This window comes from Lathamus discolor, chromosome 2, assembly GCF_037157495.1.
Source record: "Lathamus discolor isolate bLatDis1 chromosome 2, bLatDis1.hap1, whole genome shotgun sequence".
Taxonomy (NCBI): Eukaryota; Metazoa; Chordata; class Aves; order Psittaciformes; family Psittacidae; genus Lathamus; species Lathamus discolor.
The window spans coordinates 68,119,284-68,135,374 of record NC_088885.1 but is presented as its reverse complement, the minus strand read 5'-3'; the positions used below and the strand labels follow the sequence as shown (position 1 = coordinate 68,135,374).

Genomic DNA, 16,091 nt, shown 5'->3' with positions numbered 1-16,091 from the left:
CTTTATTAAGATCCAGAATAACAGCCTGTGTAATATTTCTAATATACCCAGATATGTGGAAAACATCACTAAATCTCTGTGTTAGAAGAGCCACATCTCCAACAGAGCTGAATGGGGGGAAAAATACTATGCTCTGGAGCCTGTTCAACTAAGATCAAATCTTCTAAAAAAGAGAAATGTCCTCTGCTCAATGAAGCTCCTGAGCTTTGGATTTTGTATGCCAGGGGCACACTCCGCAAGAGGTAGGTGGCCACAGCAGGGTGACTGTATGCACCGGTGAGCCCAGAAACATGAATTTCTTTTCTTAGTGTTCACAAGGATGCAATCCCTCTAGAGGTCTTTGAACTACTTCTGTAACCTGCACTCTGCCATGTACCAGCACCCCACCAGAGGACCCACTTCTAACCCTCATTCTGCAAACACTTGAACAGGTTCTTAAAGATATTCCACAAGTCAGTGGAACCGACTGCCCCAGCAGTAGTGACCTTGCAATTTCAGCTGTTGCAGGGATCTTCTGTTGGAACTCTTTTGAATGGCCCCTGCAAATATTTCTCCTTCATGCCCTGTTTTAAGCTTCGCTCCCTGAAATTTTCATATTTCACGCCTCTTACATGGTCTATGCTGCTCTAGGACTAAGTTAAATGTCAATATTACATTGCACAGAGGACACAGCACTTTGTAGTTCCTTCCCTGCTTAGCTGTATTTCTCATGCAGTGGGCCAACATGCCTGCTTCAAGACTCCGGGCTGTCAGACGACCTTTGAGAAAACCCTGCCCTTGGTGATAAGACCAAAGAAATGCAAAAAAAAAAAAAAAAAAAAGGCTTTTTATTTCTACAGAACAGCAGTTTAGATTGCACGCAACTAATCAGCACCTTCTTTTGCTACAGTGTCCTTTGCCACAAGGAAATGTAAGGCAGGTTCCCTATCTTAGAGCGGCAGTTTACCCTAAGTGCTAAGTGGTTACTCTTCGGGAGGACAGGGAGGTGAAGCTCTGGCTCCAAGGGCTCCATGAAACAGCTTGCACAGCTGCCCACTTCTGGGGTGGTATCCCACCACTGCTCTTTGTGACAATGGGTTCTTTGCCCTCCCAGCAGCAGCTTTGAATGTGGGCAGTGATGGCATCGCTTGCTCACTTCCCAGAATTTATCTTAGCACCATGCCATTTGCAAGGTCTGAGAAACCAGCTGATGTACTCCAACCAAGTTTCTACCAGTTTACTTTCCATACAGCACATGGGCCTACGGAGGCATAGACACAGGAAGCAAGCTTTTAGCTGAAGAGATTTTTTTCCAGTAAAAAACTGTCTTTCCTACCAGTGTCAAAAATCCCACCTTCCCATGTAAGGAATATCTGACACAATCCTGAACAAACTGGAAGTGAAACAGGATGCCATTTTCATTCAAGTATCATGACTGATACTTACCGGGAGACAAATGACAGAATGGAAAAACTGTGCTTAGTAGCTGCAGCAAAAGGCAAGTGCTCTTAGGTGCTGTGCCTCCTCCTTTTCTTATAACAAGGGCAATAACAGTAAATGAAACAGGAATCTGCTAATTAACAGATAGTGTAATTTCTCCAGAAAAAGTAGAGATTTCTGGTTTGCCTAATACTAAATGAGTTTTCTGTGAAGATAAGCATGTTTTGGCAGAGCCACTTTGTCTTGTTGATTTTGACTTCCGCTCTTTTGGGGGAGAAAGCAAGCTGCAAATAAACAGAGAAAGCTTTAAGCTATGTCATATGGTCCTGTTCAAAGAGCAAGCATCAGCAAAGGAAGCAAGGTGTTTTATTTCTTTTTCCCACTATGCAAAATAAAACCTTTTCAATTTAGTGCCAGCTCTTCTTCTGGGGAAAGATACAGTTCTGGCCACCAGTGGCTAGAAAAAGGTTGAAAAATTTGGTGTCAGGATAAAAGCTCTTGAGAAATGAGGCCTTTGAATCATACCCTTTGTGTTCCTTGTGTTTGGCCTAGACTTTTAACTAAGTTTCATTGTCCTATAGAAAAGTGTGATTTTAAAGCCGTTTTAAAAACTAGAACAAAAACTATATGGATAACTCACTGCTGAAATGTACTGAAAGGACTATGCTAAACTTTTTTTCATTCAGGGTTGGACCCACCTTATTATTCTGTGCTCCTAAAGTAAAACGGAATTGCTTCCGCTCAGTTTCAGCTAGTGTGGAACTAGCTTAGATTTTCAGAAAGATTCTTTCCACTGAAAAAAAAAGAAAAAAGAAAAAAAGAAATATATCTGCAAGAATTTAATGAAAGCTCGTATGCTCTGTCAGCTGATGGCTTGAACTCTTCTGTGTGCTATATGCAGTTCCTATTTTCACAATACTCATCCTAAAGCCAGTGTAAGAGACAGCCGTTCCTGGCTGTGCCTGTTGAAATTGAAACCAATACTACCAACAAAAAAAGAATATTTGAAATTAAAACCAAGTTTTACAGCATAATCCTTCTAGGAAAGGTGAATATGTTTGTCTTTAAATAATAATAACATGTCATTAAAAACTGTGAAGAGATGGTGAATGTTATCTGCTTACATACAGTTACACCAGTGGTAACAGGATAACTACAACATAGAGTCAGCTAATCTGCATAGGATTAGTTATAGGACAATGAATAGTTTTCTGTGTGTACAGTAGTGTACAGTACTGGTAGTAACAGTGGAAAAAGTTATTGTCCACAAACTACTTCTGTTAAAGCATGGCCATGCATTTGTTTGCACTGTACTACACCAGCCCACCCAAGCAAAGTTCCCATATGATACCTTTCTTACTGAGGCTTCCCCCACTTCAGCTGAATGCCTACAGCTATGATGTTGGAAACATATAGGAAACTGAGGAATGTGCACTGCCTTCTTTTGCCACAGCAAATAAATCTGCTTGGAATAGCAAGAACAGAAAGGTCTGGATGCAGGCAGCAATCCTCCGGAGGGGTTCCCAGTGGTACCAATTCAGGTTCTGCTGAGCAGCCAAAATGGAAATGGCTGGTGAAAAATTCCTAATAGAGGCATGCTTCGAGGATACTTAGTGAAAGCTGGCCTCATTCCTATGTGCTACATGTCATATATGGCAAATGTTGACATACAGCCCTCTTAGGCATCTTGGATTTTTAGCTGCTTGCAGGAACCTGGAATCATGTAGTGGTTTCTCACTCCCTCACATTTCCCAGCCACTCTGCTTTGTGCTGGTGGCAGTGCCGATGCTGCAGGCTGCATGCACAACCTGAGAATAGGCTCATTCTTGGAACTGAAGGCAGGAGGCGGTGGACATAAGGTGATCTTAGCTCTGTGCTGGGGCATTCGTTATTCTTAAGCTGTTGCTCCTGTTTTCCTGACAAGTAATGAAATCTCCTTCTTGTCAGTGTCACCAGTAATGCCATTAGTAACCCCTGGATATGTGTGATCTGTATTTTACCTCAGAACAGAGTAGATATTGTGTGTATCTACCCCTTGAAAAATAAGAGGGTGTCCCTCTTATTGTCCCTTAAAAAATGAGAGCTTCAGATTTTTTTTTTTTGTTTGTTTGTTTGTTTGTCTATTGTAGTTAATCTACAGCTTCTCTCCTCTGACAGTTTTTGGTGAGACTTGTTCAAGCTGGGACTGGGTGCAAGAAACAGCTGGGCCATGTTTAATGCAGTGCTTCCTCACAAAGCTGCCTTCTCCTGGGAGAAACAAGAGCAGATAAAACTAGGAACTGCAGCTGGAGAGAGGAGGTCAGCATTTTTTTTTACAGGCAAAGTATGCCTTGGTCAAAAAAGAGACAGACACAAGCATCTGCTCAAATGGAGAATGAATAGATCTTTCATGCTATGAGCATTGGTTCATATGAGCCTATTTACCTACCCACCTTCAGGCAATGATACACTGAAGCATAGTGCTAATGGATTTGGGAGCAAATCAAGTACCTGGAACAAGTAATCGAAGAAAAACAAACCCATATCTGTGTCTCACACTGCATCTAAACCCACAGAGTTTCCTAGCACATACTCATTTCTCTCACAAGGAAAATGGTGGAACAGAAGCCCGCTCATCTAAACTCAGGCTCAAAACAGACGTGGTACAACAGTCACATGGGGCTACATGCGGTAGCAGAAGGACTGTGCTGTAAAGAAAGTTCAATGTCATTCTCAGAACAATGTATTTGCTAATTACCTTCATTTCAGCAAGGCTTCTATGCACTTAGGAAGAGGCAGAGCCAGCTAGCTCGCATTTCTGAGAAATATACTAACTTGAGTTTTTGGAGACAGTATCATTCAAAGGTGGAGCAATGCTACAAGACAGGTGAAAAAGCCTAGGAATGGAAAGTGATTAATTATTTCAAAGACTGGGCTCTGAGTGAGCTGCATGAAATGAAGATCTCACAAGCAGGTTTTCTGAGCAAAGCAACATAAAATCCAAGAGATGGCCAAACAGGAGCAGCTAAAATGCCAGTTTTGATAAGCAAACCTCTCTGTACTGGAGAGGGCTGATAATGTACCAGGCAGGATACAGGACTCGGGCTTGAGGAACTCAGCTCATTTCTCCACCCTCCCAGCAATTTCTCACGGGACCCTCGGCAAGTCACCAACTTGGATTCATCCCCAGCTAACTCTAGATGTTAAGAGGAGGATGGTGCCAAGATTTAGGACTGTCAGCACGGTAGGCCCCTTTCCATAGTCTAGAGGGCAATTCTGACACTGAGTGAGATAAGATGTTAGTCTAATTTGGAAACCATAGTAGAGAATCTGCTTTTAGACAGAATTAGTACTGGCCTCCTTGCCTCAGGTCCCAACTCTGGACACCAGGATGGCATCACTTCATCATTAATATATGAAAATGGCATTTATTAAACACCATGACACTCTGAAAGCACCACACTGCTCATAGGAGCTAAACAATCAGAGAGCTGCACACTGCTCTTAGTGATCTGCTTCTGATGATATTCTAATTGGATGCATTTGGTTTGACTTCCTTGCAAGCTAGACTTGCCAAGAACTAAGTAAACAAACCTGCTAAAGCACATTTTTCAGTAACTGTTATTTGCAAATAAGTATTCTGTCATATGCTGCTGTATTCATAAAGAGGTTGTATACAGAACCAGATCTGTTTTTCTACAAGTGACACTTTCTGTTCTGTATTTTCCTTCATTTTTCCCTTGTTGCAGTCATTGCACTAATCTCTTGTATTTATTGATGGCAATCTTTGTTATAGTTAAACCCTCACTTGTGGAATCCATTCTTAAGAAGCTGATTACTGACACATGTAACCTTTTACAATCTTTTCACGATTCTAAAAGACATAATTCCTACTGCTTATATTTTGAACTTAACTGATGGAATGGAACTGAAAACCATGCAGAAATACTTTCCCTCCCATCCCCCCAACAAATATAAGAGTCCAAGCATAGTTATGAGAATATATCACAGTCCCATGGGATCAAACTATCCAGTAGAGCATTTTGTCTGACATGGCTGAAGGTTGACATGCCTGCAAGAACACAGGAACAAGACATAGAGGTCCTTCTCCAGAATATTTTCCTAGGCTTCAGCAATTTGAGATTTTCTGGGCTAGAAGTGAGGTCTTTGCCTTATAACTTCCAATGATATTGTCAGTGACAGGAGCAAAACTCATGTCAATTAAAAAACTAAATCTAAAGTAAGCACCACAGTAGAAACTGTTCATAAAGCCAAAGAGATTTAAATCCTAAACTGTTTATAAAGCCAAAGGACTGAAATCCTTTGGGGCCCCTATTGTGGAAGATCCTTTGGAGCCCCTCTGTGCAAGATCCTGAGCTACCACAGCAGAAATAACCACCTGCCTGAGCCTTCTGGTGAACATGCCATCCTGGCACCATGCAGGGTACACCTTTGGCAATACAGGTCACCCACACAGGCCTGGGAGAGAGGGCTTCAGTTGTCTGCCTTATGTTACACCCACAGAGTTTTTAACCTTTTGCCTTGCTCCTGATATTCTCCCTGATGTTCCCACACAAGAGCAAACAGAGTAAAAATGGAAACAAGAGGAGCTGCTACAGCTTGTTGGGACAGGGAACGTCCAAGCACCTCCAGCATCACTGTGGCTCACTCCAGTGGGAAGTGGACACTGTTTCTCCCATGACCTCCAGGCAGAGACGGGCAGTAAAACCAGGGGGAAAATTTCTGTTAACTCTCACCTAAAAGTTGTGTGAATTCTTTATTCCCAGACTATATAAGCCTTTTCCGTTTTCCTACCTGATGTTTCCCCTCATTCAAAAATTGGCTTGGCTTCCAATGAAACATTTCCCTGATGTTTCCAGTTCTTTGTTATGGAAAGTGTAAGTGGGAGGAAGGTTTCACAACAGCACCTCTGAAACCTGAATCCTTGCAAATCATCCTTGTGTTTCTGCTAATAACAATTTTAGCCCTGGGAGAAACCATGAACTTTGCTCAGTAAAGATACTTTTCTACTCTATTGGAGCTCTGAGCTGGATTTGATTTCTCTGTTTTAAATGGTATCTAGTAAGTGCCACCCCGGTGCCACAATATGCGTGGTCTGGAAGTGCTTTCTTTTCTCATCTGATGATGGCTCTTCTGCGCCAAGTGTGATATAGCTGCCACCTTCCTCCCTAGCTTAAATAAGGGTTTGTATGTAGAGTGAGTTTTGGAAGGAAAATGACCATTGGTGGTATCAGGACAGGGAGAGGATCTAGCTGCATGCTGCAGACAAGTGGGGCTGAGGTTGCTGAATTAGTGTCTGACCTTTCTCCTCTTCTCAGTACTTTAAGAGGTCCACAAACGCCATGTGAGCAGGCAGCTGTGTCCTTTGATGAATGTCATCCACTGGAGATGGGAAAAAATGAAGGAAGTTGGTTTGTGAGAAGTTATGCTTCTGCCCAAGGACTCTCATGTCTGTAAGGGGAATTAAATCCCTTGCAGGCCAGATTGTGACTGATGAGAATAAGGTAATTTCCAAGAAGCCTAAATTAGTCAGCTCTTTAATTTGCATGTTATGTAAAGGAGAAGGGGGAATCTCCCACTTTCCTCATGTGTAAGAAGGGGCACAGGGGGCTGGACAGCCCCTAAGAGGAAAGTAAGGTGTAAAGAGGGACAAGTGAAATAAAGGGACAAGTTATGCAACTTGCACTTAATTGAGAATTGTGTTTCAAATCTGCAGAAAACAGCATGTTGCTCCCCTTGTTCCGCAGACAGAAAAGCACAGTTTTACAATCTCCTTTTATTGTTTTGCTGATAAGCAGGCATTTCACATTTCTGACACTATACAAAATGTCCTTTGGAAAACTCAGTCAGCGCCATGGCCTTTTCCAACTGGAACATTAAAACCAGAGCCTGGCTGGCCACCTAAGTTTTTGCCCCGTAACACAGTGTCTCAGCTGTGGCTGGAAAGGGGAAAAGCAGGAGCAGCGAGCTTCAGTTCCTGCTTCCACCCTCACCCAAACGGGCAGCAGGGCAAATATAGTGCAAACTTCCCAGCTCTTGGGACAAGCTGACTTGGCATGTACCAAGACAGCTTGTCGAATACCTGACTTTGTATAATCACTCATGTCTTTGTATTTCCATTCTGCAAACACTGACTGCTAGCCAAAGTTTAGTCCTGCTCTGCTTATTTCATAAGGACCTCTACTGTGGCCCATACTGTTACAGACTCCTACTATAAACAGCTATAGAGTGAGCAAATCCTTCCTTTTGCCAAAGCAAAACTCACAAAGGGTACAGGTCCACTCAGTACCTCCTGGTGTCCAGGAAAGTGTCAGGGGTTTACTTCTTCCTCGCCTGGCAATCCCCGCAGCCTGACATGACCCACCCCAAGCCACCAGCAGCTGAACATCGATTTGGTTTTGCAACAGGAATAGCTCGATCCTGGTTAGGTTCAAGATCTGAAAGTAGAGCTATCAGAAATCGCTGAATCAGAGCATATGGATCTCTGACAACAATAATATTTATGAACCCTCTACCAAAAAAAAAGGTGAAGATTTGGGGTTTTGGTTTTAAAACAGGAAAAAAGAAAATAATAATAATAAAAAAGAATAATATCATCTTCAGAGGTCCCTGCAATAAGTTTGTGCTTTGTTACTCCAAGGAAATATGTATGCTGGTTTTGCCAGCCAACAAAATACTTTCTAACAAGGCATTTTGACAAAGCTGAAAATATCTTTGACAGATGCGAATCATTTTGGCTTCAAGTACACATCTTAGTAAAAGGAATCTCAGAAAAAAAAAGTCTTTTTTAAGTAAGTGCTGGCATGAAATTCAGTCTTCAAGTGACAGGGCTGGAAAGACTGTGCATATTTGTATTCTATACAGGATAATAGCTATCTTTCAACCCACACAAATGCTTTCTGTTGTTTTCTGTTTGTTTGTTTTTTGTTTTTTTTTTTTTTAAGAAGAAAACCAAAAATCTATTTTCTTTCCCAACTTTTGGATACTGAATACATTTATTACTTCAGCTGGCTACGGTTACTTTTTACATGTAGGTAGGTGACCTCTGCTGGTAGGCTCTTATCATGACTGTAATAATTCACACAGGTACCGATGCATTGGTATGCTGGTTAAGTGCTGCCCTACATACACAAACCGACAGCATACACAAGAAGATACAATCCCTGCCCTGAAAAATGAGACTCCTACGCTAGAAAGGTGTGAAAACAATATTGTCTAACTCAGCTTTCTCTACTGACAGATGTTTTATAGGGCACTTTTTGCAGCTTTAATAACAGGTATGACCATCTCAGGATGGGCCACTGGTGTTTATTCAGCATAATGGTCTAAATGTTTGCTATTGCTCGGAAAGCCCCTACACTTCATCCTGTTATAAGCAGGCAGGTTGTTCCGAGGGAAGGATTAGTCTCCACTTGCATTCCTTTCTTGTGCTCTTTCTCATACCGTCTGCTAACAGCCGCTGTTGGAGAAAGGATACCAGCTAAATGGACCTTTATTCTGACTCAGCACACTTGTAGACAGTATGTCTGCTATGATACGGCAGCACAGTACAATTTGATACTTAAAAAAAAAGCCAAAAACCATTCACCTGAGAGATCACAATGCGACTTGCAGTTAACAGCCTTAGTCTTTGTGATAGCCAAGGTCATTTCTATTATTACAGCACAGTGCACGGAAATACCACAAATACCAAGAGAGCGTTATCTGTTTATCATAGGTGAAATTGGCACGCTTTGCAGCACGGCAGCCCCACTTTGGATCACAGGCATCTCAGTTTGCTCAAGTTTATACTCAAAGGCTGGTTTTCTCAGCTGGGAGCTCAGCGGGTTTCATGCATGTATGCAGTTGCCCTGGCATTGCTGTGGCAGTTTCTCAAGTGCCCAGCTTCCACTCTGACAGCTCAACAAAACGCAGCAAACATAAACACGTGGGGACAAAACTCACCCTAACCTTGCCAGAGTAGCAGAAGGACCAAACCCAAATGCTGGGCACGGGTCTTCCTGCTTCCCGACAACACATAACCGCTTGCCACGTTAGAGAAGGGGGTTGTACATCACTCTTCACAGCTGCTGCCGAACCCAAACAGCTGCAGACTCCGGAGCCCACCCGGCTGGGCCAGCGGGGAGCGGGCTGGGGTCGGGCAAAGCCAGGTCTTCTTCACCCCCGCCGTACCTCAGCGCTGCCCGCCTCTCCGGCTGGGGAGGGACGGCGGGGACGTCGTCGGGTCCTTTCCCCGAGGTGGCGGCAGCGGGAGCAGCGAACCGAGCCCCCTCCGGGCGCCGGAGCCGCTCCAACGGGCGCCGCGAGCCTGAGGGGCGACCGCGACACCTCCACCGCGGGCGGCACCGCGCCTGCGGCCGCCGCTTCCCGGCTCGCCCCGCTGTTACAACAACACCAACAACAAACGCTGACAGCAATCACAATAATTATTATTGTTGTTACGGCGAGCGCCAGGGTGCCCTGCGTGCCTCCGCCAGCCCGCCCTCAGCTACGATGCGCGGGGCGCCCCCTGGCGGTCTGCCGCCAGCGCAGCCCGCGGCGACCCCCGCTCCGTCCCGTCCGGTCCCGTCCCACCCCGTTCCGCTCCTCCTCGGCCCCGGGTCGCCCCCGGCCCCCCCTGCCGCCGCCGCCGCCCCCCGCCGCTCTGAAGTTTGCAGGCGATTTCCTTTCCAGGCCGCCCTTATCTCGGGCCGCACGTTGCCTCGCGGTGACTAATAGCAAAATAACATTGTCTCGGGATAAAATAGCGCCGGGGCTGTTTACCCGCTCCATGGGGGTTCTCTATAAAAGGGCGCCGGGGACCTCTGCGCCAGCCAGACGCGTCGGGGCGCACCGAGCCGCTGCCTGCACTAGCTCCGTGCCCCGACGGCGACGGGACACGAGCCTCCGTCCAGACGCTGCGAGAGACTTTCGCCCCTTTTTTCTCTTTTATTAATTTTCCCTCCTTTCCTATTCTTGTCCGCTCTCCGCTGCCTGCTATGGATTATTCACAGATGATCGTCTCGCTGCTCTTCGTGCTCTGCCCGGGGCTGCTGCCGGCAGGTAGGTGCCGGTCTCCAGCCACCCGTCGTCGGTGCCGCCGCCCGGGCTCAGCTCCGGCCCTGCAGGGGTCTGCCGGGTGACACCCCGGCTCCGTGCCGCCGGGCACCGCGGGGAGGGAGCCCGAGGAGGCTTGAGGGTGCGGCGGGAGGGACTGTTGGCAGAGTTGCGCGGGGTGCGTGGTGGCCGCGAGTGCTGAGCTCTGCCACTCCCTCCCGCAGTCCCCGGAGCCGAGGCGGCCGCCGCGCCGACACCCCCCGCCGCTGCCACCGCCGCCGCCGCCGCCGCGCACCGCCGTGCCCGGCGCTGCTCCTGCTCCTCGCTGATGGATGAGGAGTGCGTCTACTTCTGCCACCTCGACATCATCTGGATCAACACCCCCGAGTGAGTGGACTGGGGGGCTTCGGCGGTTCCCGAGTAATGGGTTTCCCTTTGGTTGGAGAAAAGGGCGGGGGGATACATAGGTCAAAATTAAGAACCACAAAATCCCCTGCAGAAATTGCACGGGGAGGAAGGAATAGTTATTTGCGCCGTATTTTCTATTGCTTCCCTGCTTTTCTGCCGAGTTTAGCAGTGAGACTGCTACCAGGAGAAAGCAAGCAGGATTTGACCACTTAGATTGAGCAGATAGCTCCTAATAGCCCTAACACACCTGCGCTCTTAAAATCTGAGCAGGAGTATTTACTTCGGGTGCTGCTCAGCAAAGCCTGCGGGATACTTTTCGCTGTGAATCAGAAGCAAACAAAATACCAGAAGTATGATTTTGCCAGCCTGAATCTGTCTGGCCATTTTTCTTTCCGACAAGCTGGGAGGCTAGAAGGCTCGCTTTGACACCGGGTGGCTCCACACCCCTTCTTGCTGCTCTCTCCTGCAAGTTAAAGCATTCCACATGTTAATAGGGTTATGTAGTGTCCATTTCAGCTGTCTCCTCACCAAAATGTAGTAAGCCAGAGCCTCACCTAATGCTGCAAACACTGGCTGCAGTGATTTGTTTTGCTGCTGAGCACAGAGGATCTGTTCCTCACTTTTATTGCTACTTTCACGATTTGAAGTTACCAAAGTTCAAAGAGATGAGGTTTTATTGCTTTCTACCATGCAGGGAGGCACAGCAGCTTCATGAAATCTCAATTAAAAGGCCATTAGCCTTGTCGGTAGCCATGCTAATGTTGCAGGATCATCAGAAACATTTGCATGGAAACTGACCGGCAAGGCACTCCCAATCACCCAGCTTTTACTCATGCAATTGATCCCATTGATGAGATTGCCCAAAATACCCCGTGGTTTTGAAGCCACAGGATTATTTGAATTACTTTCATGTTGTCTTTCTGATCATAGGAAGACTGTTCCATATGGTCTTGGAGGCCCCTCTCGATCCAGAAGATCGCTGAAGGACATGGTGCCAGAGGTGTTTGTTGATCCTAGCAGCAGATGCCAATGTACCAACCAGAAGGACAAGAAATGTCTGAACTTCTGCCAGACAGGAAAAGATCTCTGGTGCGTCTATTGTTGCTACTTTTTAAAAGGCTGTGCATGTAAAAGGGGTGGATTGTGGTAGACTTACTCATTTTGGTTCTTGCTGAGTGAATAATCTCCCCAAAGCCATGCCTCCTACCTGAGTGCTCACACTGCTATGATACATACTATGGTTTGGCCCAGAAAGGTTGCTTATTATATGCCTTGAGAAGTGTTTGGTGAGATGCCTCACCTTGTGGACTGCAGACTTATTTGGTTGTTGGGTGGTTTTTTAACAGCAGCACTTTATCCCTTTTAACAGGGCTCAGTCCACAGCAGAGAAAACCTCGCGTCACCGCAACAAAGGTGGCAATTGCATTGGACCCAAATGCATGAGCCGACGGCTTGTTGACAGCAAGAAAATGAAGCGGTGAGTTTCTTCTCATTCTGTTGTAGTTCCTCGGCATAGCAATAGAGAGCACAGTTCACCTGCCTTCAGGACAGTGTGGGCCTAGCTGATGATTTCAACTTGAGAGTTAGAGGAATCAATGAGGGTATCTTGAGGGCTTTTCTTTGTGTGGTGGTGTGTTAGCTTGTGAAGACATGAGTGATGAGCTCTATCTAGCATCCTCCATTTGTTTAGAGGAAGAAGACTTATCTGTAGGCATAAAGATACACCTAATTCAGAAGAGCATGAAATAATGAAATACTGACAGAAATAAATAGAGCCTGTTATTTTACTGGGTTCATGTACCCTCTTAACTACTTGAAAATATTATGTCCCAGCTATTCTAACATGAGGTTGAATCAGAATGCCTTTTCTTAGATACTTTATTTTACTGGAGGGAAAGAAAAGAAAAGATTATTGATCTACCCAGATTTTGAATGTAATATTTCTTCTGGCTGGCGTGGCTGACTTTTTAAAGGCAGAAAGTGGATTCCTACCTACCTGATCTCCTTACATTGCCTGATAAACCTATGTAAAATGAATACAGGATGTTAGTGATGGATATAACTGCAAAAAGATTGAGGAAGCAGAAAATGAAGACTAAATTCACATTGGAGCTCAATTTAATATTTGAGATTATGAGTAAATTTCAGGACTGCCCTTTGAGGTCTGTGCATAAGTTAAGTGGCAGTAGGCAGCAATATCACTCCAGAGTGAAATTCAGAGACACATGCGTTGGACTTGGTGCAGCTATGAAGCCAGCTTTGAAGCTGAGCGTTAGTACAGCTGTATCAGCTCCTGCATTCAGATATATGCCCATGTAAAAGTTTGGCATACAGAAGTTTGGCATACAGAAGTTTGCCCATGCAAAAGAAGGCTCTTCAGTGCTACTTTCACAAGCAGAACAGGATTTATGACAGCAGGCAGCCTGATGATTTTAAGTGAGACTTAGGCCCTAGGAGTCTTAAATTATTTTTGAAAATGGGGCATGCTTACTTACTTGAAAAATGCACCCATTCATTGGAACCAGGATCAGGTTTACCTAAAAGAAATAAAAACAGACGAAAAGAGTAATACTGAAGACCTCTCCTTCACAGCATATGTGCTATTTAAGGAAGTCTGGGGCATCTAGATTTGAATGAGTATTTTAACTTATTTTAATGTTAGCATTTAAATTCTGAATATAGTATTTCAAGTGGCTAAGGTTAACATAATTTGGACAGAGGTATAGCAATCAGGAGTTTCTGAGGATCCTGTAGCAGAAATCTAGACTGAAGTTTATTTAACCAAAAACTTAATGTCTGCACACTGGGTATGCATCTTCATTATTGTAACAATAAATGTCTATTTCTTGGTTTTGTAGGCTAGAAGCTATTGGTAATAGTATCAAAGCTTCCTTCGGTATTGCAAAACTGAAGGCTGAGCTCCAGAAAGGGCGGAAGCTGAAACATAACAGGGCGAACAAAAGGCAAAGCTTCTGGGACAGCCTGAAAGCATCCTAGTGAGAAGATCACCTGAATCTTTCTCCATTACACTTGCTGACAAAGCACCACCAAAACTCTCTCTTGACTTCTAACATTCCACAATGGTGAAGGGTCTCTCTGTCCAAGTCTTTGCACAGCAGAACAAAAAACTGAGGAAGTACCATATTTGGAAGTATAAAAGGAAAAAATTTTCATCATCTTGGAATTTGGATGGATGGGTAGAGGGGGTGAAGGGAAATCCACAGTAACATGCATGAAAAGCCACCTTTCTGAAGAAATGTCTGAATATTGCCTCTGGAATGTTACCCATTAATTGTGCAGCCTTCAGGGCCTACATCAAAAACATCTTGCAAGGAAGACCTCAGAGATGTGTTTAGAAAGGACAGAAATCAAGATCTGAGTGGGCAAACTTCAAGACAAAAATCTCTACCTTTTGATTAAAATGCAAAAATGAAAGCCACAGTGCTACTTTAATTGGGACTTACTGCATATATACGTGTCTACCTCGCGTACTGTTTGTTGCACTCCTGCTAGAGTATTTTTACACCTTGTTATTGCCTTTACTAATCAGCTGCAACCCTTTGCCTTTTTTCAGAAGTCTAGTTTACTTCTACAACCAGAGTTTTCAGAATGTGGGTTAGATATTGTGGTTGTTTGCATAGTCACATCCTTTGGTTTTAGATACCAAAGGACTCTTCAACATAAAATAAAAATCAGAGGACACTACTAAGTTTCCCATAACAAGAATATGTGGCTAACTGAAGTTCTAATAATAGAGGTTGTTGTGTCTTACATTGCACCAAAAATGCACTGAAGCGGGGATGTCCCAATGGCTGTCGTGGGATACATTCAGTGCCTTGTTTGGTAGAATTGTATTGAGACAAAGGGTTGTTTTAAATTATGTCAAAAGGCTAATATTAGGTGAATGTTTATAGCAGTGAATTTATTCACATTGTTGAATTTGCCAACAGGTTGAATCTTATGTGCTTATTTTTTTGTGTGTTTTATATTTATATTCACACAAATTCTTCATTATATTTACCATGTTGAATACACATTGAAGTAGGCCATATTGGTCTATGCATGTTTTATGTATTTCTGTATGAAATTGGAAAATGCTTTATGCCTATCAAGGTAAATATCTCCATAAATAAATATTTTTAATTACTGTATTGGTTTGGTTTTCATATGCCCCGCTTTTTCGTTGGCTGTGGCTCCATGATCATGGAGTTAGATTGCCCCACATACAAATCTGACCTAGATGAAGTGTGTACTTGTAAGTGAAATTAGCCAGATTGCAACACAGAAATTTAGCGCTAAATGTAAGACAACAGATAATGCTTGTTCTAGCTTCAAGTCATCCTATCAAAACTTCATGGCAAAATTTGAATTGGCCAAATGAATTTATCCTTGTGCAGCATTCTCACGACTGATGTCTTTTTCATCCAGTAGTACAGTCTTTTGTTAGATACAGTGTACTATTAAAATATGGCCAGTAAGTGGTTGAATATAGATGTAGAGGAAAAAATGCACACGCTGAATGCTTTGTGGGCTATACTGGACTAGGCAGTGTTATGTTACTTATTGCCACGCTATCCTGAAAGTCTCAGCCTAGCCCATGCAAGTTAAAAATTGAAACCGTAATGGAGACTGACCCAAGCCCAGGAAAGAGCTACAGCGGTAGTCAAACTTTGCAAGTCTCCAAACATTGCCCTAAAGAGGTTATAGCTGAAAAGATGCTTGAAGAAAATAAATGCATTTAATAATCTGTGATCCTATAGATAAAAACCAAACAACTGCACAAGGGTTAAGTCCATGGGTAAAATGGAGTGGTTTGAGTTTTTTAAAAAAACAAACTTCAACAAACAACTACAATGCAAGGTGTGTGACACAAACACTAACATTAAAATGTCCCCATTAAAAATTTCTGGAACTGTTCTGGGTTTCTTGTCAGTATTCATTTGGTTGCAACATTTTTCACACCAAAACACCATAAGGCTGAATAAAGCCTATATCATGTTTCCTTCACAGTGTTCTGCTATATTTTGGGGCAATAAATCCATGGAGAGATGGCAATGCTGGCACCATGGGTCTCACGGAGAGTGGGAAAGTGGGAAAGAATCATGAGCCCCTGGCCTTTTGCAGGGCAGGATGCAGCCCCTGGAGCCACCCTTTGATCTCTGTATCACCAGTGCTAACTGCCCAGGATGCACACGGATCAGTGACCTCTGTCAGTAATGAAGAGACCT

General features: G+C 44.2%; 1 protein-coding gene across 1 annotated transcript; it reads left to right on the top strand.

Annotated features, from left to right (window-relative positions):
- The first annotated feature begins 10,120 nt into the window (after window positions 1–10,120).
- EDN1 (endothelin 1) lies at window positions 10,121–15,014 on the top strand. Its single transcript, XM_065667341.1, has 5 exons — window positions 10,121–10,461; window positions 10,680–10,842; window positions 11,794–11,952; window positions 12,233–12,340; window positions 13,722–15,014. Exons 1-5 carry the CDS (start codon window positions 10,398–10,400, stop codon window positions 13,858–13,860), a joined length of 633 nt encoding a protein of 210 aa, XP_065523413.1. The 5' UTR covers window positions 10,121–10,397; the 3' UTR covers window positions 13,861–15,014.
- Window positions 15,015–16,091: the final 1,077 nt, after the last annotated feature.